This window comes from Adiantum capillus-veneris, chromosome 10 (genome assembly GCF_014529385.1).
Source record: "Adiantum capillus-veneris isolate H3 chromosome 10, ASM1452938v2, whole genome shotgun sequence".
In the NCBI taxonomy this organism is placed as follows: domain Eukaryota; kingdom Viridiplantae; phylum Streptophyta; class Polypodiopsida; order Polypodiales; family Pteridaceae; genus Adiantum; species Adiantum capillus-veneris.
In genome coordinates, this window is record NC_140940.1 from 98,165,410 (window position 1) to 98,189,091 (window position 23,682).

At 43.8% G+C, this 23,682-nt stretch overlaps 1 protein-coding gene across 1 annotated transcript in view; it reads left to right on the forward strand.

The window, feature by feature from the left end:
* The window catches only part of LOC147449321 (shaggy-related protein kinase epsilon-like), a 38,495-nt gene extending 17,028 nt beyond the window's left edge, over positions 1-21,467 (forward strand). The window contains exons 2-12 of the mRNA XM_086521798.1: positions 3,504-3,596; positions 3,707-3,766; positions 3,849-4,121; positions 4,202-4,276; positions 4,442-4,498; positions 4,588-4,728; positions 4,810-4,860; positions 4,953-5,048; positions 18,674-18,757; positions 18,832-18,934; positions 20,907-21,467. Coding sequence (XP_086377924.1) covers positions 3,504-3,596; positions 3,707-3,766; positions 3,849-4,121; positions 4,202-4,276; positions 4,442-4,498; positions 4,588-4,728; positions 4,810-4,860; positions 4,953-5,048; positions 18,674-18,757; positions 18,832-18,934; positions 20,907-20,992 — 1,119 coding nt within the window. The 3' untranslated portion in view covers positions 20,993-21,467. The remainder of the gene's footprint in view (positions 1-3,503; positions 3,597-3,706; positions 3,767-3,848; positions 4,122-4,201; positions 4,277-4,441; positions 4,499-4,587; positions 4,729-4,809; positions 4,861-4,952; positions 5,049-18,673; positions 18,758-18,831; positions 18,935-20,906) is intronic.
* Positions 21,468-23,682: the final 2,215 nt, after the last annotated feature.

Consider the following 23,682-nt stretch of genomic DNA (forward strand, 5'->3'; position numbering starts at 1 on the left):
GAAGATCTCAGATTTCAGCCATCGTCGTCGTTGTCGTCGTCATCGGCATAGACCAAGTTGCATAGTCCATTGCATACGCATTGTACACCTTTGTGCAATCAAAGAATAGACCACTCTCGCCGACGAGAGTGGGGCCTTCGGAGGAGGGTTTTACAACCTCTCGGGTGTCGTATCTCTTCTCTCTCCTTCTCTCAGTCTCATTCACTTGCACGCACAATATCCACTCACTTTGTTCGTGATCATAGCACTCTCCATAAGACAGAAAGCTCTCTCTTTCCCTAAGAACTAAAAGGAACCTTGAGCAATAAAGATCACTAATCTTGAGAAAATACAACATTCATTCCGCTGCACCTAACATTGGGAGTGACCTCTGGGCATTTACCCCCCAACAAAAGGAACCATTATCCAAGCTAAAAGCAATCACGAATGCAAGGAAAGGAAGTAAAAGATTTGTGGAAGTGTAAAACCTAGATCTTCACCATTTCAATTCTATTGCACCTGACACCTTTTGAACCAATTTACAAAAAGCTTACCAAGATTGTTGTGGAGGCTACTACGAAAGCTTCTTTAGCATATCAAGACAACTTCTTGAGGTTCAATTTAGCAAGTATGTGTTAAGAGTTTGGCATCTCTTTGGATTTGTCCAATCGGTCCCGGTAAGTCACAGGGACATGTGATAGGGAGTGAGGGCTAATTTGTGACTATGCCCAGCCAGAGTGAGGTAGTTTTCTCATGTCAGGTTATTTATAGTCATGTCTAGTCTTGAGTTAGGGCTAATTTGTGGCTGTGCCCAGCCAGAGGGAGGTAGTTTTCTCATGTTAGGTTATTTATAGATCATTCTAGTCCTGAGTTCTTGGCCATATAGCCTCCTAGAGGCTTGGGATATTTTATCCCAGCCCTCACCAATTTTTCCCTAGGCCCTAGTTGGGGCTGGTGCCGTGTTTTCCACTGTAGGCAGCCTATTGGGAGGCAGCCCCCAACGTTTTTGGGCAGCCAAGTGGCTTTCCTCAGGTTCAACTATAAAGCCCTTGGTGTCTATGATTTCTCTCATAAGTAGGGCCAAGGCCTCAGTACCACATGACATTGTTAGGGTAGAGGTCACTGCTTCTCCATTGGTAGTGGAGGCACTCACTCGATCAGTTTCATTTATGCATAGCTCATGGGCTCTCCCTAGAGATAGATATGCTCGATTAGCACTAGAGTCTTCGCGACAGCTAGCATTGCAAGGAGATAGATCATGTTGGTATGCAGAGATGGCATCTTGGTTTTAGCTACATGGATTTAATATGGATCAGCTACCCCCATTTCAATACTTTTTGGATGCTCCCTCCATCTCCCTCACTAGGGCAGAGATTACCAGGCTCACCAGACAGGACTTGATTAAGTTGGCTATGAAGAGGACATGGATACAGCCTACACATGAGTTGGGTATGAAGATGGCTTTCTATAGAAAGCATCTTCTCCAGCTTACGGAGGATGGTTTTGTGATCAGACCAGGATACATGGATACTCAACTATCCCACGGGATACGATGTGCTATTGGTCAGATACGCACATCTTCACATCAGCTGGAGATCGAGACAGACAGATTTAGAGGAGTACCCGTTGAGTCTAAGATTTGTCAAGTGTGCCAGCTGGAGCCCGAGACAGAGCTACATTACATATGTCAGTGCCCAGTATACTATGAGATGAGGCAGCTTTCATGGTCTATTCAGAGAGGGTTTTGGATCACTTTCTAGAGTCATGAGATACTAGGATCAGAGATGCCTCGGATTATACTTACTGGAGATTTGCAGGCACAGAGAGGACCTCTTGAAGAGGGGCACAATGAGAGATCCAGCGATAGTGGCAGATTACAGATTTCTTTCAGTCTCGCAGGCAGAGGAGTCCAAGAAGCCCCCACAGCAGAGCAGCACCAAAGGCATACTTGATTGGACGATAGAGTTGGGGAGGTCCCGTCGCCCACGAATGAGGGGGCCCTCTCGACATCGACGTAGATTGTGATAAGAGGATCCATACCATACTGGCGCGACATAGGAGCCGTCCTTTTGGATACTGATGTATTTGTATATGATGCCTCTACTGTCAGAGAACTTCGTTGTACCAGCTCACCCCCCCTTTGTATCACCTTTGTATCAGCTTTCACCCCACCCCTACCCACTATTTTCTTTTCAGTTCTTTGTACTTTTTGTACCCAGACCTGGTATTAGATTCACATGTAAGCTTTTTGTCTCATAGGTCATTTTGGCCTTTTGAAGACGTTATATTACATTTCATTTCATTTCATTTATGTCTCTCTTTCGGGCAAGGAACATTCTCAAGTAAAGAACCAAAGAACCATTCTTAAGTAAAGAACCAAAGAACTAAGTAGCAGTACAATCAAGCAAGGGTTGTCTTATCTTCTGTGGTATTTGATCTTTGTCACATTTTCGATCCGTTACACCTGACAGGTACCTAAATTCGATAGTGGTAGGAAATGAGGGCCTAACCCTTCTTTTATATGACCTCGGAAGCCTAGAATCAACCAAGCAAGGGGTTTTTGATTCTAAATAACCAAAGAACTAAGTAGTAGTACAGCCAAGCAAGGGTGTTTTGATTCCTGTGGTTTTGATTCGTGTCTGGTTTTTCATCCGTTATGTGTGACAGGTACCTATATTCGACATTGGTAGACTATGAGGGCCTAACCGTCGTTTTATAGGACCTTGGAAGCCTAGAATTTTAGAATGTCTCCAAGCAACCGTTCACCTTTGACTGAACTTTCAAGTATGTGCTGAAAATCACAAGTTTCGTAACGCACATTAGCATACATTTTATGCAAGTTTACTTCTATATCTTTGAGATTTGGATACATGAGGCCTAGGCTAATTGCTCACGTTGGTCAGTTATGCATAGTGTAACCATCACCAATTATGCTTTGTGTAATCATTTATGGACAGAGGCATACACAGGGTAATGAACTTGGTTGGATATGCAAGTAGTGCAAACAGGCCCACAAGGTCCTTGATTTAAGGCTTTCTTGGCTTTCGTGAGTTTACTTGGTCTTTGAAGTAGGTAGATAGGATGTTCCTGCGTGCATGTGAAGGGAGTTTTGAAAGGAAAAACCACCCCACCGGGAAGGCGGGGGGGGGGGGGGGGGGGGGGGGGGGGGGGGGGGGGGGGGGTTTGTGCTACAGGAAGCTGGCTAGTGAAGGTAGTAGTGGGTGGGGTGGAGGTGGGTGAGGGACAAGAGGGTTTTCTTTTTTTGGAAGAGAGGGTTTAAGTAGTAAGCTGGCAAGGGCAAGGTAGTAGTGGGTGGGCAGAGAGGGGGATGTGGGGGGAAAAGGTAGGTAACGGGAAGACAAGAGGAGGCATGAAGGGCAGCAGGTTGCTGATTATGTCTGCAAGGATTGGCCGCTCAGCTTAAGATAGAAGAGCCAGTTTTCTTCAGAAAATCATAATCTCAAAGATGAAAAGGGCAGAGAATTGAACCATTCCTATTCTAAATACTGTGATGTTAATTGCAGGAAATTGAGGCCGCTGTGGTAGATGGTAATGGAGCTGAGACTGGTCACATTATTGTAACCACCATAGGTGGTAAGAATGGTCAGCCTAAACAAGTAAGCTTGCTGGTTTCAATTGTCAGCTAGATGTGTATCCTTTGGTGCTCTTACAATGGTTTGCCTTCCTTAAAAACTACCTCAAAATCAGTCACATTTGTCATTTTCAGACGATAAGCTACATGGCTGAGCGAGTTGTTGGCACTGGCTCTTTTGGAGTTGTATTCCAAGTGGGTATACTCTTGGTCACTAACCAGGTGGCAGGATGGTCTCTGCTGCATCTTCAATTTATTAACCTTTTGTTGGTTGTAGGGGAAATGTCTGGAGACAGGCGAGACTGTTGCAATTAAGAAAGTGCTGCAGGATAAAAGATACAAGAATAGGGAATTGCAGATTATGCGACTGCTTGATCATCCCAATGTTGTTTCTCTGAAGCATTGCTTTTACTCCTCTACAGAGAAGGATGAAGTGTTTCTTAACTTGGTTCTTGAGTATGTCCCAGAGACAGTCTATCGCATTGCCAAGCATTACAACAGGATGAATCAAAGAATGCCCCTTCTATTTGTAAAGCTTTATACTTACCAGGTAACTGTCCAGCAAGAAAATTTAATATTAAGAACTTGTGGCTATTTAGATGGATAAACTCGGTTTTTGGGCCAGTGCAGATTTGTAGAGCACTGGCGTACATTCATGGTGCGATGGGAGTTTGCCATCGGGACATCAAACCTCAGAACCTTTTGGTGGGTTGAAGCCAACGTTTTGAATAATGTATGTACAAGCAAATACAAGGAGATTTTGCATTTGGCATCGGAGTAAAAGAAAATTAGTCTCTGGGCAACTTCAGACTTTTCTACATACATATGTAGCTATGAGAGTGGATGCTGAGAGCTATTTTGTATCAACAGGTGAATCCACATACTCATCAGTTAAAGCTTTGCGACTTTGGGAGTGCAAAAGTTTTGGTAGGCATTTTTTGAATGCAATAGTTTGATATATTGTGGAGTCGTCAATTCTGCTAAGGGTGCACTTTTTCCCTTGTCGCTGACTCTAGGTAAAGGGAGAAACAAACATTGCTTATATTTGCTCACGATACTATCGAGCCCCTGAGCTGATTTTTGGAGCTGTTGAGTACACCACAGCGATCGACATCTGGTCTACAGGCTGTGTTATGGCTGAGCTTATGCTTGGACAGGTTTGAGTGTTTTCAAGGGTTCAGTTTATGGACACTTGAAGATTTTTGAGACATCTATGTCAATTTTCTGTGTTCAAACAGCCAATATTCCCTGGCGAAAGTGGAGTCGATCAGCTGGTTGAGATTATCAAGGCAGATTCGCAGAACCTTATTTTGAAGTGTGTCTCAAAATCTGTGTATTCTTGTTTCATTATTTTCTTGGTTTCTTTTGCTTCTAATTACAGGTTTTGGGAACACCCACACGAGAAGAGATTAAGTGCATGAATCCCAACTACACAGAATTTAAATTTCCACAACTCAAGGCTCATCCTTGGCACAAGGTAGACCAATTCAGCATATAAGGATTGATTGCACTGTTAGTTTGCTTCTCAAAGTAATAATGGAAGTTGTAATACCTGTGTTGGTGAGGATTCTGTCTTTAATTCTCAAGACTTGGATACCTATGTTACTTCATCCATGGGACTTGAAACCAGTTGGAAACTTGTGACAGACAATGAGGAACGTTCCTCAATAGACGTGCAATCATAGGCTTGAAATAACTGAACTTGAAAACACTTGTAAAGACAATCACGTGCACAAAGAAGCCTTCCGAAGAGTACTGGTGTGACAAGCTGTTGACATGGCACCGTATTGATGCGTTATAGGAGCATCAGATGGGGCAGCACATGAGGAGGGGGATCAAAGGACCAATCTTTGAGTTTGGGCGCCCGCAAAACTTTTAGAACAACCTGAAATTTGCTGACATTGCAGTTTTACGTTGGAGAGGCTTTTTTGGGGCCAGTTATTAAAGCAGTGGACCTTTAAAAGCTTCTACTAAAACATGTCCAATGATTTAGGGCTTTTAGCACTTGTAAAAGTATCCAGTGTGTTTTATGTTGCTTTAGGCAAAGTGCCTATAAATAAATGGGCAGGGCCCAGTTGTAAACAGATTCGGTGAGAGGGTTTCTCCAGTCTATGATTCCTCTAGTTGTGCAATTGGTGCAACTACCTCATTCACATGACAGTTTGAGAGCTTCAACACATTCCGGGAGATTATACTACGATTCCAATTTCCAATGGGCAGTGGTTTTTGTTAGATGGTAGCAAGACCTCCACTTCTACCACTTTTTTCAGTGGCACCTCTACTGCCTCCTTCACTGCCACCACCATTTCCGACTTGGAATGGTTATGGTTATTGCCCCCAATATGTAGTCCCCCCTTCTCGACCGAAGACTTAAGATGATGGATCCACAATCAAGTTCTTCATCTTCTCTGGTGTTAAAAAAAGAAAGAAAGCTCTTCAATTTCTACAACAATTTGACAACATTTCTCTTGGCAATTAACAAAGGAATCTGAGATTTCTCGTCGAGCGGCATTCCTCAAGGACATTGCTATGTCATGGTGGGGTTCTTTGTCTACTCTCTTTTTAGAGTACAACTTATTGCAGGTTGGGGAAATTGAAGATGCTCTCCAACCACTTTGAAAGATTATAATCAGAGATTTTGGGACGTGTATGTGCCAGCTTTCTTATTAAAAAATTTAGCCTTGGAAGACAAGTGTAAGCGACACACTATGTAAGAACTTATGAATCATGCAACGGTTGGTTATAAGTTAATGAACGGAAGACTTATTTTCCAGGCCAAAAAGAAACGAGAGAATCTTCTAGTGACCAAAACAATTTGAAAATGCACTTCTCCAGATCAATGGAGCCAGACACGTACGCACTCTCTGTTGGCCAATGATGACGTGGCTGGCTGGATGCATGAGAACCCGCAGGTGGCACGTGGCAAGCCTCGCAAAATGCGGCGCAAAATCCGGAAAAGCCGTACTGCTGACGTGGCATCCCGTGAATTGCGGCGGGTTTTACGGCTGGCTGTTTTTGCTTTTCCTACGCAATTGGAGAGAGAGAAAGAGCTCTCTTGCTTTATTTTCAAAAAATCATAGAGAGAGAGAGAGAGAGAGAGAGAGAGAGAGAGAGAGAGAGAGAGAGAGAGAGAGAGAGAGAGAGAGAGAGACTCGTCGACTAGCAGATAATGAAAGAGAGAGATTGAGAGTTGGTGGTGCACGCGATGGTCGGGATCTGGCATGCAACTGCTTTGTCATAGCTGCCATCGCCAGCTCTGCTTTATTTAAGAAAGAGGGCTTGTGAGAGAGAGAAAGAGCCTTGCGGTATTATTGAAGGCCTCTCACAACTCAGAGCATATGGACGTAGAGTCTGAGTGTGAGCGCCTGTCCGCACTCTTGTACTTTGAACTCAGATTAATATAAAAAGAAATACCGAAAGGGGCGCCAGTCTTTGGGGCCAATAACTCTAGGCACGGAACTCCGCCGGGCCAGTGTCGAATAAATTGTGAAGTGTGAACTGTTTTGAAGTGGTTATTTGGTGCTGTCGTGGTAGATTCTTGACTTGGAGTGTCCAAGTCTGTTACAGTGGTATTAGAGCACGTCCGATTTCTCTTCTACGGGAAATCAGATCCCAATTTTTTTCTTGCGGCACCTATGGCTTCAGGCAAAGATCAGTCGACTCCCTCTGCATCCAGTGATGCGGGAAGGGATCACAACGAAGATTCACGCGAGTATGGCTTGCCTTTGCCTACTCAGGCGGAGCGTCAAGAGATGGAGCACCGACAATTGATCGGCGATGCAACAAAGATGATGCTTAATTTTTCCAAGGACCCGAAATTGGCTAAATAAATGAGCAAGACTTCTTTTGAAGAGGTGCATGCGTAGTGGCAGAAAACCACAAAACCACCCCGAAAACCCGCTCTCAAGAAACCTCCTACTCCCAAGAAGTATAGAGAGAAGAAATTAGCAGAGCTAGCTTTTTGACGCGCAGAACAAAGCTGAAAAGCACAGCCAAAAGCAGAAGAAAGGCACTGACTTCCCGGGTTATTTGGGTCGTCAGTCTACTTTTGGAAAGGCAAAGAAACAGAAGAAGCGTGTTCGATTTGAAGGAGTACCCAGTGCTTCTTCTTCTTCTTCTTCTTCTTCTTCTTCTGACAGTTCTTCTAGCTCATCTGACTCGAGCGAAGCAGACAGAAAAGGCAAAAAGCGAAGCAAAGAGCAACGCTTCGGAAAGGGCAAGAAAAAGGCAAAGAAGTCTAAATCTCGCCCCGTGAGTGACAGTTCTACAGAGGACTCGTCTATAGACATTTAAGACTCTGATGACAGCAACTTCTATGCAAAGAAGACGAATTTTTATAAAGCCAACCAGTATGACTTTCTGGAAGACAAAAGCAAGAAAGTCAGAGAAGGTGGACAGTCAATTAAATATGACATGTTTTCTGGTTATAGAGATGCTTCGAAGGCTTTGTCTTTTGTCTAGCAGTTTGACATTGCTTTCGCGGGAGGGCGTTACTCAGAGCACTCTAAGATTTGGAGAGCTGCCTTTTGCTTTAAGGGGAATGCTCAAACTTGGTGGTCCACGCTTCTATTGAACAAGACAACGCCAGTTAAATGGCTGAAATTTAAAAAGCTTTATTTCTTCTTGGCTAACTCGAGAGTATGAACGTGATATACGAACTGCTTGGAACCATCTTCGGATGACCAAGAAGGATACAATGGACGCTTATTGCGAGAGATTCTAGAGCTCTTTTCTACCCGCCTCTTCATTTAAGAAGATCTTGTTCAAGGAGGAGATTGAGCGGTTTACCTTGGGTCTACTACAAAGATCCGAGATCACTGCTTAGAATAAAAGTCAGCTTCCGTTCAGGAGTTGATGAGTCATGCGAAACGGGGTTTTGCCATTCACTCTAGCAGTCTGACCTACCCCACAGATAAGATCATGACGCAAAGAGCCGAATAGACTTCGAAAAATGAAAGTAGAAAGAGAAAGAGCGACCCACAACAGAAAGAGAAGGATGCACGACCCAAGCTTACTCCTCAAGAGAGGGCTCTCTACATAAAGGAGGGGAAGTGCTTTGAATGCAGGGAAACTGGACATATCTCCGCGAAGTTCCCTGACGAGACACCGAATGAATAGGATGAAGAAAGGCCAGAAAGTTCGAAAGCAGCTGAGCGACGTGGCAAAAAAGGCAGATAAAATTAGATTTGGTACCACATTGCATGGGACCCGAACTGAATTAAATAAATGAAAGTACAAACTTTGCCGTTTTTAGGGCAAAAGGAAAGATCAGGAAGCTCTTTTGAAGGAGCCAAGGCCAACTTCTTGAATTGGCGGCTCGATTTGGAATTACGCCCGACAGGCTGAGGCCACAGGCGGAGGTAGTTCGAGTGGCACTCGGACGGGATGCTGCCATTACACAGAGCATTGACAAACTTCGTTTGCAATGACAGGGGTGTTTAGGGCACGCGGAGTTTTACGTAATTGCCTTGGAAGGTTGTGACGTTCTACTCGAAATCCTTTGGTACCACAAGAACAATGCCGTGGTTGACTGCCGAGGGGAAAATGCGACTTTTACAAATGAAGGGCTTAGAGATTGTACTTGATGAACTTCAGTTTCTTTACTCGCTTTTTTTTTGGGAGAGAACTGAACGATGGATAAATGTTTTGACTTGAACAAAAGAACGCCAAGATTTTCTCCACACATGCCGATTGCTTTTCATTGGGCCTGCCAGGCGAGTTACCACCTGCGCGTCCTGAAGATCATACCATTGATCTGATACTTAGAAGAGTTACCACCTGCGCGTCCTGAAGATCATACCATTGATCTGATACTTGGAAGCACGCCACTGAACCGGCCACCTTACCGTGTGAGCCGAGCACAGAACGAAGAGATTATGAACCAAGTGAAAGACCTCTTGGAAAAGGGTCTTGTCCAGCCTAGTACTTCACCGTATTGCTCTCCAATGTTGTTGATTTTGAAGAAAGACGGATCTTGGAGAATGTGCATCGATTATAGAGCTCTCAACAAAATCACTATCAAGAACAGATTTCCGATTCCTAGGATCGATGATATACTCGATATATTACAAGGATCCTTGTGCTTTAGCAGGATTGATTTTAAGAGAGGATATCATCAAATCCGAATCGTGCCATGAGACGTCTATAAGACAGCTTTTCGGACGACTTTTGGGTTATTTGAGTTTTTGGTGATGCCTTTTGGCCTAACCAATGCTCTTGCGACATTTAACCGGATGATGGACATGATTTTTTCGGGAGTACAGGCTATTTGTTGGCACTTTCTTTGACGATATCATTGTTTTCTCCAAGAATGAGGTAGAATATAGAGATTATTTGCTTCAAGTCTTTCAGGCATTACGATATCACAAGTTAGTGATTAGTGCAAAGAAAAGTGAATTTTTTTCCTACCAGAGATACACTTTTTGGGATACATTGTGTTAGCAGGAGTGCAAATGGATCCGGCCAAGATAGAGACTATCCGTGATTGGCCCGATTTGAAGAATGTCTATGAAGTTAGAAGCTTCTTGGGATTGTGTTCGTGCTACAGGCGGTTCAGTAGAAAGTTTGCAGAGGTTGCTTCCCCGTTGCATATCTTGACACAGAAAGGAGTCCCTTTCTCGAGGGGACCCACAGAGGTGACTGCCTTTCAGAATTTGAAAGAGAAATTGATTACGAGACCAGTTTTGACTTTGCCGGACTTGCAGAAGTCGTTTGAAGTATATTGTGATACTTGTGGTCGTAGTCTGAATGCGGTCTTAATGCAAGAAGGCCAATGTCATTGCCTATGAGAGCCGATTGTTCTCAAGGCTAGAATTGACAGCACAGATTTGTGAGAAAGAGCTTTTGGCGGCTATCCATGCTCTTATTCAGTGGCGACATTACCTACTCGGAGCCGATTTTACGGCTTTCACAGATGATGGGAGTTTACGCTACTTCTCCTCACGGAAGCAGTTTTGGAAAAAGCAGATGCGGTGGGCAAACATCTTGTCACGGTTTACTTCCGGATTATTCATGTGCAGGGACAAAAGAAATTGGTGGCAAATACTTTGTCCCAAAAGCTGTTGGTTCTGGCTATTTCCATGATACATCATAGAAACTTCGAGGATATGGTCGGTCAGTATGCCACATAAACAGATTTTGCGGATGTATTCAGTTGAATACAGAAAAGGGAAGATGGTAGCGGACTATTCCATTCGGGATAGCTACTTGATGAAGAAAACATGTTGTGCGTTACACAGCCGTTGAGGGAAAAGGTTCTAGAAGAATGCCACTGTGCGCTTTTTACGGGTCACCACGGCATTGCTACCACCTTGAAAGGGGTAGAGAGATATGTCTATTGGCCAAGACTCAAGAAGGATGTGGACGAGTTTGTGCGCAGTTGCTTGGTATGCTAGGTCAAGTTTGACAGGCATAAAGCATGGATTGGTACAGCCTTTTACCCATACCTACCCGCCTTGGGAAAGTATTGCAATGGATTTCATCTCTCGAGAACACAGCGTGGGCACGATTGTTTATTGCCCAGGTCTTCAGATTACATGGCATGCCTAAGACGATTGTCTCCAACAAGGACCCCACGTTCACGAGTTTGCTTTCGGACGGCTATTTGGGAGAACATAGGCACGCGGTTGCAGTTCTCGTTATTGTTCCACGCGCAGACTGACGGGCAATTAGAGATTGCTAATTCGATTTGCTAGATGTGCAACCCGAATTGGACGAAACGAGCAGATACTCGTCCTAGAACAAAAATTGGCATAGAAAGAAAGAAAGAAGGTAAAGCAAACTGACGGTTCTTGGTTAAATTCAAGACCTACTTCGCAATGGATGCGGAGTGGATGGAGGAGGAGGACCTAGCAGATACTCCTCAAATTGTGAATCTTTACCTTGAAGCTTTTGGTTTGCATAGTCTATTCCAAATGGAACCCAGAATTTAGCTTGGCCGCAGATCTGGTGCAGTGGGATGCACAAGAGGGGAGTTACTCCGCTCCTTTGTCAACAGATGCCTCGAATTTTAGAATACTAGAGTCATTGATGTCTCTTTGAGCTTCAGGGATACTGAGAGTTGACAGTATTCTGTTGTATGACTTTATGAAATGGAATTCCTGAATATGAAACTCGTTTGTTCTTGACTTGTTTTTAACTGCAGGAACTGATAAACGAAATGCCTGCAGCATTTTGGTTTAAATGATCTCGAATAGACATGGTTGCAATAGGGGTTAGTCAATCGGGCACCTATGAGGTCCCGACTGGATCTAGATGCGATTGCTAGCTACATTGTCGATAACTCATGGTCTAAGATCCGAATCAATGTTGAATGTTGTGTGATGTCTCGTAATGTCCTGTGATGTCGTGTGATGTGACTGTTGATTAGTACATGTGCTAGATGTGTGTTCCTAATACGTAGGTACTAACAGTCAGTGTCTGCTAAGGTAGTTTATGGCTTCTGTCTGTTTTGCAAGCGTAATCGAGGGCGATTACAATGCTTTCAAGAGGGGGGTATGCCACAAAATGGTGACTTGGCAAACCCTAACACACACATACACACTCTCTGATGGCCAATGATGACGTGGTTGGCTGGATGTATGAGAACCTGCAGGTGACACGTGGCAGGCTCCGCAAATTACGACGCAAAATCCAGAAAAACCGTACTGCTCACGTGGCATCCTGTGAATTGCGGCGGGTTTTATGGCTGGCTGTTTTTGATTTTCCTACACAACTGGAGAGAGAGAAAGAGCTCTCTTGCTTTATTTTCAGAAAAGCATAAAAAGAGAGAGAGAGAGAGAGAGAGAGAGAGAGAGAGAGAGCTAAAAGCTCTGCTTTATTTAAGAAAGAGGGCTTGTGAGAGAGAGAAAGAGCCTTGCTGTATTATTGAAAGCTTTTGATTTTCAGCTTTTGGGCTCTGCTTTTAGCACTCCTTGTAATCTATAAATATGTGAGCAGGCCTCTCACAACTTAGAGCATCTGGACGCAGAGTCTGAGTGTGAGCGCCTGCCTGCACTCTTGTACTTTGAACTCAGATTAATACAAAAAGAAATACCAAAAGGGGCGCCAGTCTTTGGGGCCAATAACTTTAGGCACGGAACTCCGTTGGGCCAGTGTCGAATAAATTGTGAACTGTTTTGAAGTGGTTATGTGGTGCTGTCGCGGTAGATTCTTGACTTGGAGTGTCCAAGTCTGTTACACGATTGTGTCCTCGGATCACTCCAAAGCAAAGAGGAACTCTGTAACAAGAATGCCAATAGTTTTGATGTTTCCAGACAGGTCATAGTTCATTGAACACCGTCTGCGAAGAAACAAAAAGAACCATTGGACTTGTACCTGATGTTTATGGCATCATGAATTCTCCGTTCCTTCAAAGAGTAATATAGAATTCAAGGAACATGGTAACACATTAGTGATTTTCTTGTTATAATTTGTCACCTTTGTGGCAGGCCCTGGCTATCACGTGACACATCCAACCCTATGTGTCCGTGGACAAGCTACAACATGAGCAGTGTTTAGTTCAGTCAAGTCAGTCTAGAATAGGAAGTGATCTAGCACTTTTGTGAGTCTGTTCCCAGACCGTGCACGTCAAGACACTTAGATTAGATGCATATCCTCTGATTGCACACAACATGATCATCAGATTACAGTCAGAACCCATCAGTAGCATTTTTACAGTACATAGACCTATTTTCCCTATTTTTGACATTTTTCACTTATTATTTTTAAGTGACTTTTGTTGGAAAGTAGGTAGGGCAATTTTGCTAAGTTTGTATAAGTAGAAACCTAGTGCTAGCACTTTCTTGCACAGAAACCTAGTCTAGCGTTTTTGCACAGCCATACCAGCGATTTTCAGCAGGAGTTTTCAGCCTTTAGGCTGTGTTTTGCAAACTCTGCATCAACAAGCCATTTGAGCGTTTTCAGCGTGGTGTTTTTGCCAGCTAGGGGACAGCAAAACAGGGACAAAACCAGCCAGCAGATCAGCGTTTTTAACTCAGTCAGTCAGCGTTTTTGATCGAGCACATCAGCGTATGTAGCAGCAGGAACCAGCGTTTTGTAATAGCATATTCAGCCGAAGGACCATCGGACTTAGCGGATAAAGGACAGCCCGACAAGAAGCATCCCAAAGCACTCAGTTTTCAGTATTAGCCTCGTCCTCGTCGTCCACACCGTCAACAACAACATAGCAAGCATTTAGACTCATTGCATCAGCCATTGTACCAGATTGTGCAATCAATAGTAGACCACTCTCACCATCAAGAGTGGGGCCCTTGGAGGAGGGTTTTACAACGTCTCTGGTGTCATATTCTCTTCTCTCTCTATCTCTCAGACTCATGCACCTTCATTCATAGTGTCCATTTACTTTGTTTGTATCCATTGTGCACTCTCATTAAAGAACGGAAGGCTCTCCCTTCCATAAGTAAAAGGAACCTTGAGCACAGTTCGGAGCACTCATCTTGAGCAAAGTTCAACATTCATTCCGCTGCACCTTACATTGGTATCAGAGCTTTGGTAGTGTTCTGTAAGAAGAGAAAGATTCGATTTGATTGTTTGCGTGTGTGTGGTGAACGGTTTGGCACTCCATCTCTTTGTTCATCTACATTGCATGCACAGTCTTTAGAAAAGACAAGAGTTTTTCTAGTTACTTTACATGGAATAGGTATGTTCATGTTTTTGTGTTGGAAGTGGTTTCAAGAATTTTCAGCCATGGAGATTCTTGAAGAAGGAAGAAGCATGACTCTAGACGAAGTTGAAGCATTGAAGGAGCCACAGAAGACTTTGTGTCGCTTTCGGCGCAGCCCAGAGAAGCAAGCATTGCAGACCTTTATGAAGTTCAAGTATTGCACGACCAACACATCAGAGTGGGCCGGCGAAGAGTCCTTTCCAGGATTCCGGATGTTATTGGCGATCTCCCTAGACGCCATACAGATCGGTACCAATACCTCACTTTGAAAAGGAGGGGATGTCATGTGACACATCCAACCCTATGTGTCCGTGGACAAGCTACAGCATGACCAGGGTTCAGGTCAGTCAAGTCAGTCTAGAATAGGAAGTGATCTGACACTTTTGTGAGTGTGTTCGCAGACCGTGCACGTCCAGACACTTAGATTAGATGCATATCCTCTGATTGCACACAACATGATCATCAGATTACAGTCAGAACCCATCAGTAGCATTTTTACAGTGAATAGACCTTTTTTTCCTATTTTTGACATTTTTCACTTATTATTTTTAAGTGACTTTGTTGGAAAGTAGGTAGGGTAATTTTGCTAACTTTGTATAAGTAGAAACCTAGCGCTAGCACTTTCTGGCAGAAGAGGCAACAGGAGCATTGCTCAACAGGCACCTTCTCAAGCAAGACCAACCTCAAGAAGCCTTGGCAATTTCAGCCACAGATTCTCATGCATGCTAGCGTTTTCGACCACCTCAGGCCAGCGTTTTCAGCAGGGGACTTCGGCAAGCAAAGGACCAGCAAACGCAGTGTTTTCAAACAGCCTCAGCAGTGTTTTTAACACCTGCTGTCTAGCGTTTTTGCACAGCCATACCAGCGATTTCAGCAGGAGATTTCAGCCTTTAGACAGTGTTTTGCAAACTCTGCATCAGCAAGCCTTTCCAGCTTTTTCAGTGTGGTGTTTCTGCCAGCAAGGGGACAGCAAAACAGCGACAAAACCAGCCAGCAGATCAGCGTTTTTAACTCAGCTAGGCAGCGTTTTTGATCCAGCACATCAGCGTATGTAGCAGCAGGAACCAGCGTTTTGTAATAGCATATTCAGCCGAAGGACCATCGGACTTAGCGGATAAAGGACAGCCCGACAAGGAGCACCCCAAAGCACTCAGTTTTCAGTATTAGCCTCGTTTTTCAGTATTAGCCTCGTCCTCGTCGTCCACACCATTGACAGCGACATAGCAAGCATTTAGACTCATTGCATCAGCCATTGTACCAGATTGTGCAATCAATAGTAGACCACTCTCGCCATTGAGAGTGGGGCCCTTAAAGGAGGGTTTTACAACGTCTCTGGTGTCGTATTCTCTTCTCTCTCTATCTCTCAGTCTCATGCACCTTCATTCACAGTGTCCATTCACTTTGTTTGTATCCATTGCACTCTCTCATTAAACAATGGAAGGCTCTCCCTTCCATAAGTAAAAGGAACCTTGAGCACAGTTCGGAGCACTCATCTTGAGCAAAGTTCAACATCCATTGCGCTGCACCTTACATTGGTATCAGAGCTTTGGCAGTGTTCTGTATCACTCAAGGAAAGAACCACAAGAACCACAATTTTTTTTTTTTCTTGTTGCAGTTGCATGTAACCCAAGTCCTCTTGGGCGTGTCGATTCCTATTCGTGTTTTTGAAGAGTGACGGGAAACCCAAGAAAGAAGGGCTTGTCGAGCCTCCCCTTGTGCCTCTTTTTACTCATTGAGAGCGGACCGTGCACTTAGCAGCCGGCCAATCGAGTCATCGACGTGAGGTGGGAAGAAGCAACCTTGGTGTGAGCGCAAGGCCGCCAAGGGGTGCGCCCGCGAAAAAGAGCAGAACTCGGGTGAAGGGAAGATCCTTCTCTAACACAGATTGCAAGCGAAGAAGAACCCAAGAACCTCCAGAACCTCAAGAACTCAAGACCCTCAAGAACCGCCAGAACCCAAGACCCCCAAGAACCCAAGTTCCTCGTGAACTTAAGAACCCAAGACCACAAGAACCCACGACTTCAGTGGATGGTCATCACTCGAAGCGGAATGGATACTTCGCTTGGAGGTGATGAGCATGAGAGAGGCGAAGAAGAATTTTCCCCACCAGGAGGTTTTTCTGACCCTCCCCGTTCCCCATCTACACCAAGGATTGCAATAACTCCTATGAAGGAGTTGATGCAGTTGTTGATGGACAGGAAGTTAGAACACGAAGAAAGAATGGCAGCCATAGATCGTGACTACGAATAAAGAAGAGCAGCCAAAGATCGTGAATACGACGCAAGAATGGAAGCCATAGAGCGTGAGCACGAGCACGAGAACAAAGAAAGACAAGTAAGATTTAATCGCGAGAACAGAGCAAGAATGCAAGAGATGTTGTAACTCTTTTCTCAAGTGCAGGTGCACTTCGCACAAAATCAGGAAAAGGAGACTCTCTCAGTCTCTACTTCTCCAAAGCATGATACACAAGATTTGCATGATGATAAGCTTGATGATTTGAATGATAATGATGAGCATGATGACTTGGATGACAATGACAAGCATGATGATTTGCATGATCAAGATGCGATTTCTCACAAGCCTGATGATTTGCATGATGATCACGGTGATTTCTCACGAGCATGATGATTTGCTTGAAGATGATGTGATTGTTCACAAGCATGATGGTTTAGTTGATACTTTTTCTAGTGAAGCTAACCTCATTGCAGATTCGATTGATCACAAAGGACCGATCTTGACTTTCGAGTCGACGCCCACAGATCCCCCACAAGAAGTTTCGATAGATCTTGACGAATCGATCTTGGCTCTCGAGCCTAGGTCCAAAGAACCCTCACAGGAAGTACTCTGTGTTCGAATGATTAGTCAGCACGCAGTGATCGAGTGTTTCATTCGTGATCGTTTCCTGTATTTTAGTCAGCGTCTTTATGTGATCCCTTTTCATAGGCATGACATATTGTACGTGAGCACGTTTCACTCATGAATGAGCACGAATGTATGCGGATTTCTCATGAAAAGCTGAAAAGTATGCATTCAAGGAAGTCACATTCCATGTCTCTTTCTTGGCAGGACACATTTGTAGAAAGAGCACAAGAAAGTATGAGCACCAAGCATGGGCATTTCTGTTGTGAATTGCCACAGTTGATTGATTTAGATCAGAAGAGAAAGATTCGATCTGATTGTTTGCGTGTGTGTGGTGAACGGTTTGGCACTCCGTCTCTTTGTTCATCTACATTGCATGCACAGTCTTTAGAAAAGACGAGTTTTTCCAATCACTTTAGTCCAGCATAGAATTGACATGCCCAATGGATAGGCCTGAGGTGCACACAATTGTGACTGCTACTGACACTGCCAATTGCTCCTGCACATAAGACCACTGACACGTCTCGTCATGGGCTATACCGAACTGCATCTCCTCCTGGCAGCAAGGTGGATCTGGAGAGAGAGGAATTAAGGCTGAAGGCTTCCGTCGTATGGCTGCTCTCTAGAGGGAAAAGGAATCCTCTACTCTCCTAGGTCTGCATCGGAGATGCTCTGTCTCTGCATGAGATCGTCCACCTGCGGGCTGCCCTGAGGAGAAAACACAAGGAATGCCTGCCAGCTGCCCACTGCATGTCTGTGGAGCTGCCCCACTGCTGGGAGAGAAAAACGCTAGGGCTGCATGGGAAAAACGCTAGGCATCCAGCAAGGAAACGCTAGACATCTGCACCCAAGGACCACCCTAGGGCTGCCCCCTAGGGGCACCCAGCACCCTGACCTTTGCACTGTGCTCCTCTACAGGCGCCCTGCCCTCTCATATATACCTCCAAGCCTCCAGGTCGGCCAGCTGTCCACCAGCCACGACCCTGCATAAATGAAGAAAATAGGGAAAGAAGGCATCGGGTGCCCATGGGACAGAGAGGAAAAATACTGGCAAGGCTGGGAAAAATACCCCCAGCTTGCAGGAGCCTATGGACCATGGTTTCAGGCCAAGAACGGTTAAACATGGTTAGACACAACCCGTCATGAGAAGCCTACCTGACACTGGCCGGGCATGGCACCCTCACTCCCTAGCACCTGTCCCCGGGAGAGACTGGGACCGACTGGATGAACCAAGAGAGATGCCTGAACTCTAACAAAGAGACCCCAAAGATCGTCGTGAACTCAAGACCTGTTAAGTGGAAAATGGCATAATCAATCTACGTCCTTGGGTGACGGAAAGGTAAGAGTACCAACCTGGAGGATGTAAGCTCTTGCTCTAATAAGCTGCACAGAGGTCCACAGAGGTCTTCTGACTGTATGGCTTTTGTTGTTGAGCAGCATTTTGAAGTTGTCTGCAATCCAAAGCATTCTGACATGAGAAATCCAACTGAAACCTTGAAAACTTTTTTATTTGAAGAAGCTCATTCTTTGCAGATACCTATGGATTAGAAGTAAATCTGGTGGTTATGCTCCTTTGACAGATTTTTCACAAGAGGATGCCTCCGGAAGCAGTGGATCTTGTGTCTCGGCTACTGCAATATTCTCCTAACCTTCGTTTCACAGCAGTGAGTCTTTTGCTGTCTTTTTCATGAATTTCTCAAAGATATGGAAAAAAGAAATCTTTTTTGTGGTTAAACAGCTGGAAGCTTGCATTCATCCCTTTTTTGATGAATTGCGGGATCCTAACACTCGATTGCCTAATGGACGTCCTCTTCCTCCGCTTTTCAACTTTAAACCCCCAGGTATGTTATTTAACCAGAATTGCTTGTAGTAGAGTCTAGTGATAGTCTGTTCTATCAATATTAGTGTGTGATGGTAGCGTCTTGAGTTTTTTGGTTTTTATGTGATTTATATCATCTTATAGCTACATGCTTATTTTTCAAAAACACTCTCTCTCTCTCTCTCTCTCTCTCTCTCAAAGAAACAGGTATTTGCTAATCCTATGATAGGACTATTTGTTCTTGCAAGATGACAGGCCAGGGGTGGTCATACTACAAATAATGCATGAAGCCCCAAAATAATGGTCACAAAAAATGGATACAACAATTGTTAAACGAGGATACTAGAGCCTAGGACCAAGATTGCCTAGGAAAGAAGGTAGAAGTGGCCAAGAAACCAACAGAGGATCTTCCAAGCGACTGATGGAAATCAAACCCCAAAGCAACAGCGAAAGCACAAAACAGCTCTAAGTGTGAAGAAACAATTTCAAATCAACTTTGAAGGAAAGCCCAGAATAGTTCTCTTACAGCAGTAGCGTCATGCAAAGAGCTTGACTGAGAGGTAATCAAGGTGAGGCAACACCAAACAAAGTAAGGCTCCAATGAGAGGAGGAAAAAAACCCTTTACCAAGCTGGAAGGTAGCAACTAGTGTCCCCTTATTGGCTACTGCAAAGCAGCTTATAGGGGCAGGAGTAGCAGAGGACGGACCGTGCTAGGTAGCAAAGGGAAGTCTACGAGCAGAAAGCTGTAACTATTTGGTTTTGTATTAGATCTCTTCTACATGTTCTCCTTGATGGATCTCTACCTGCTTGTTGCTAAACTGGCTATAACTTAGGAATTATAACACTTTCTTAATTATCAGATTATATAAATGGGTCCATATTTGGGGAAACAATCTGGACGCGTCATCAAATGGATGACTAGAACATCGTAGACTAAATATTCTAAAACCATCCTAGAACAAATATTCATAGTACGTATCACAGAGGGATGATAGGATCCATAATCAAGGGAGTAATTCTGGATGCGTCATCACAAGGATGACTGAAGCATTGTAGAAGGAATATCCCTAAAACTATCTTAGAAAAAATCAGTATCCCATAGGGATGACTAGAGCACTATGATAGGCCCGCCACCCCTTGGAACGGGTGTCATAATGCGTGGGTTACTTAAAGAAGGGGTGTCTGGCCATTCCGAATGAAGATCTCTGATGCGCCAGCAGATAGGTGACTCGGAGCATCCCGAAGGAAATAATCCAGGAGTCTGAACAGATACCGTAGTATGATACTCTTCAGGATGGGTGACTGGATACTCACACTATACTATCTCTTGGTCAAAAACAAATATCAACCTGTAAGAGTTGAGCGCTAGAAACAACCACGCAAAAGAAGATGTCTTCTCTAAAGCTTTCGGAAAAGCAAACTTTTCCGCAAAAGGAGATGCTTTTTGTAAAGGAGATTTACACATTGTGTTGCATCGAAGGGGGTCTCCATCTGGGGACGACTAGGCAAATGTATAGGTGCATTTTTTTAATTTTTGTGAAATTTGGCCAATTTTGCATGCAGCAGTTCAATTACATAACAGGCCCCAAAATTGGTTCGTGTGTTGTAGAGACACCACAGATCTCTACATTTCATGGGTTATTCGTTTCGTGTAGTGAATTGAGTACCAATGGTCAGGATACAATCAAGAATCAACAAGAAGACATTGTAATACCATCTACAAGGATGGTTCCAAGCTGTTGTGAACACATTCAGACTTATCATTCATAACAGATGCCATGGTAGCAGCCCAGGAGGGCATCTCTCTCTCTTAATGCTAGCTTGGTCAACAGTCTTGCTCATTGGATTGATAGCATCTTTTTCTTTTCCCCAAATGTTATAAACTTGTATGGTTTTTTTTTTATATTATTAATGAGAAAATACGGATTGTGACTATACAATACCGTAAGTAACTTATTGTTTTATATTGATAAAGAAGAGCTGGTGTCTGCAGAGTTGAAAGGTGCTACACTTGAAATGATCCAAAAGCTTATTCCTGAGCATGCACGGAGACAAAATCAGTTTCTGGGATTTCAGTAGCTTAAAACTCCAGAGTTATGATCGCCTGTGAGAAATTTGCAGCAACTAAATTTCTTCCATTGAAGTGGGCCCATTGATTATGAGACGGTGCTTTCGTGTATCTATGATCAGACTTGCGAATGGCTGACATGTTGACAGCTTTTCAAGAGCAGTAATCCCTCTTTCGGAGTTTAGAATAACATTGTGAATTTGTAATGCTTCTTGGTATCCAAATCTGTGTGTGGATATGTAATGAGATTGTTGCAGCAGCATGTTTGTTATCACTGCCGGCGATTCTGCAATAGGGTAGTGTTATGAAGTTCCACTTGGTTTTTTGTACCATCCATCTCTTCCTCTTTTAAGGTGGGGGGAGCATAGAGATACTTCATCTGTGACACTGGATTATAACGATCGGGTCCGTCCGTCCCGTTTGATGGAATGCTTGTAATGTACATTGTTGTCTTAATATTTGGATGCTCCCGCCGAGTGAATGGTATCTCTTTGCTAATTTAATTGATAAAACTGTTTAAGGTTAGAATAGCTTCCATCCCAAGATATTCTCTGCTCTTAGAGAGGTCGAGCTCAAATGGGCTAGTTATGATTCATCAATGTGGTGTTTCATATACTCATGTGATTGGATTAATTCACAAGCGATATACTTGTTTGCTACAAAGAGAAGATTCCAAACTCGGAAAGAAGGTGCGTACACTCCTGAGCCATTTGTAGAGCATTTGTTTGATCAAATAATTTAGATCTCTCCGATGTTCTGCTAAAGCAGTGATCACCGAAGTATCTCTATGAAGTATATCCCCCCCCCCCCCCCCCAAAAAAAAAAAAAACCACCCCTTCCCTCCACTAGACTTGAGAGACAAGCATACATTGATCACATTAGCTAAAAAGTGTTACATCCTAGAAGATACCTTTTCTTGCATCCATTAGAAACAGTCTAGAGCTACCCTGGTCAGCCCTCATAGGGCATATTTCCCAATCTTGCACTCCTCTAGATTCTATTTTGCGTGGCTAACTTTTGCATTCGTTGAAAAATCTTGGTCTTGCCCTTGTGGTGCATAACATACATCCGAACCATTCTCTGCAATGACATCCTTTACACGAAGCTTGGCAAAAAGAGAGTGGTTTCTAGTGCTTTGGCCCACATGTATGCGAAGAGTGGTGATTTAGAGAAGCATAAAAGTTCTTTATAAGCTTACTGTGGTCTTGTACTTTAGGAGACGTTCAAGATGTAGGTAAAGGTAATTGTAGCTGCAGAGAAGTTGCCACTTTGCATCCTATATACAAAACTGTAGCTTGTTGCCACCCTGTTCACCCATTGAGATCCACTTGACAGGGGGATCACTCTAGGAAGACTGATTAACAAGCCAGAAAGTGTGCAAGCATACAATTGCGATACCTCAACAGTTGTCAAGGACGGTGTGGACTCTTGATGCTAGGAGTGGTCCTTTAGAGACCATTCCCACGTAATATGTTCTCCCACCATGGCTCTTGGCATTTGCCAGTCACCATGTGGTTGCACATATTACGAGGAAGGGTACTTGAAGGACCATTCTCTACACCGTCAAGGTCCATAATAAGGGGCAAGGCTAGGAGCCGTGGTGGGCGCATAAATTATGTGGGAATGGTTCTTTAGAAGGACCATTCCCCATACAGTCAAGGTCCAAGATTAGGGGGACTGAGCATCCCATCCCTCCATCCAATGTACTTGACTGATAGTAATCTCAGTGACCACCATTCGATGCTGGACAACTCAACACAAATCACAGAAGAAAACAAGACAGTGAGGATTTCCATAGAGAACCTCATTAGCAGCCATAATTAAAAGAAGGCAAGCGCATGCACAATCATAGGTTGACACATTAGCTATCAGAAAAAACACTTAAGAGTATGAAAAACTAATGCAATCAGATTTTTTACCTCTTGGTGGGGTAAAAAGGTGTCCCCATGATCGTAAGTGTACTTGTAAGCGGATCCCCCTTGGAGCGATGATGTGAACATAAGGTGGTACTTATGTATAGGAAAGTGTAACACCCTCCAAAATGTAAGAAATATACAAAAGGGAGTAAGCCAAAAGATTTGCAATTCAAACTTCTTATGAGGAAATACATTTGTGAAAGGATTTGTAATGTCTTGTGTATGTGCATAAGGCAATTAGATCTCTCCAACAAAGATTCTCTCCTTGACATAAAGGTAATGCACCTAACTAAGCTTGGTGCCAACATGAAGCATTGGGTTCCTTATAACAACGGCTCTTACTATATCAATGAAGATAACGGTGATAGATTGTGCGCTACCTACAACACTAAAATCACTCAATAGGATGTATGGACCAAATGCACCGAACCATAGTTGTGAAAGATTCTTGTATGTGAACTTGCCACCAAAACTGGCCACTGTAGGGTGCTTCTTGCTCAACCATGATATGCATAAGTTGTCAAGCATGAAGGGAAAACCACTTATGGACACAAGAGTACATATAAACCAACCCAATGTTTCAAAAAGTTACGTCACTCTAGTGGCAATGCAATCCCCTTGAAGTAAACAAACTAGGAGTGTAGTGTCACTCAAGTATCAAAAAAGATAAACTCGATAGCCTACTCATGCTTAGAACCTAGACTATGCATACATCTATTGATGCGCGAGATTACGTACTAAATGTCTAGCTTCTTAACTTACCCATAAATGAGGCAACTACCATT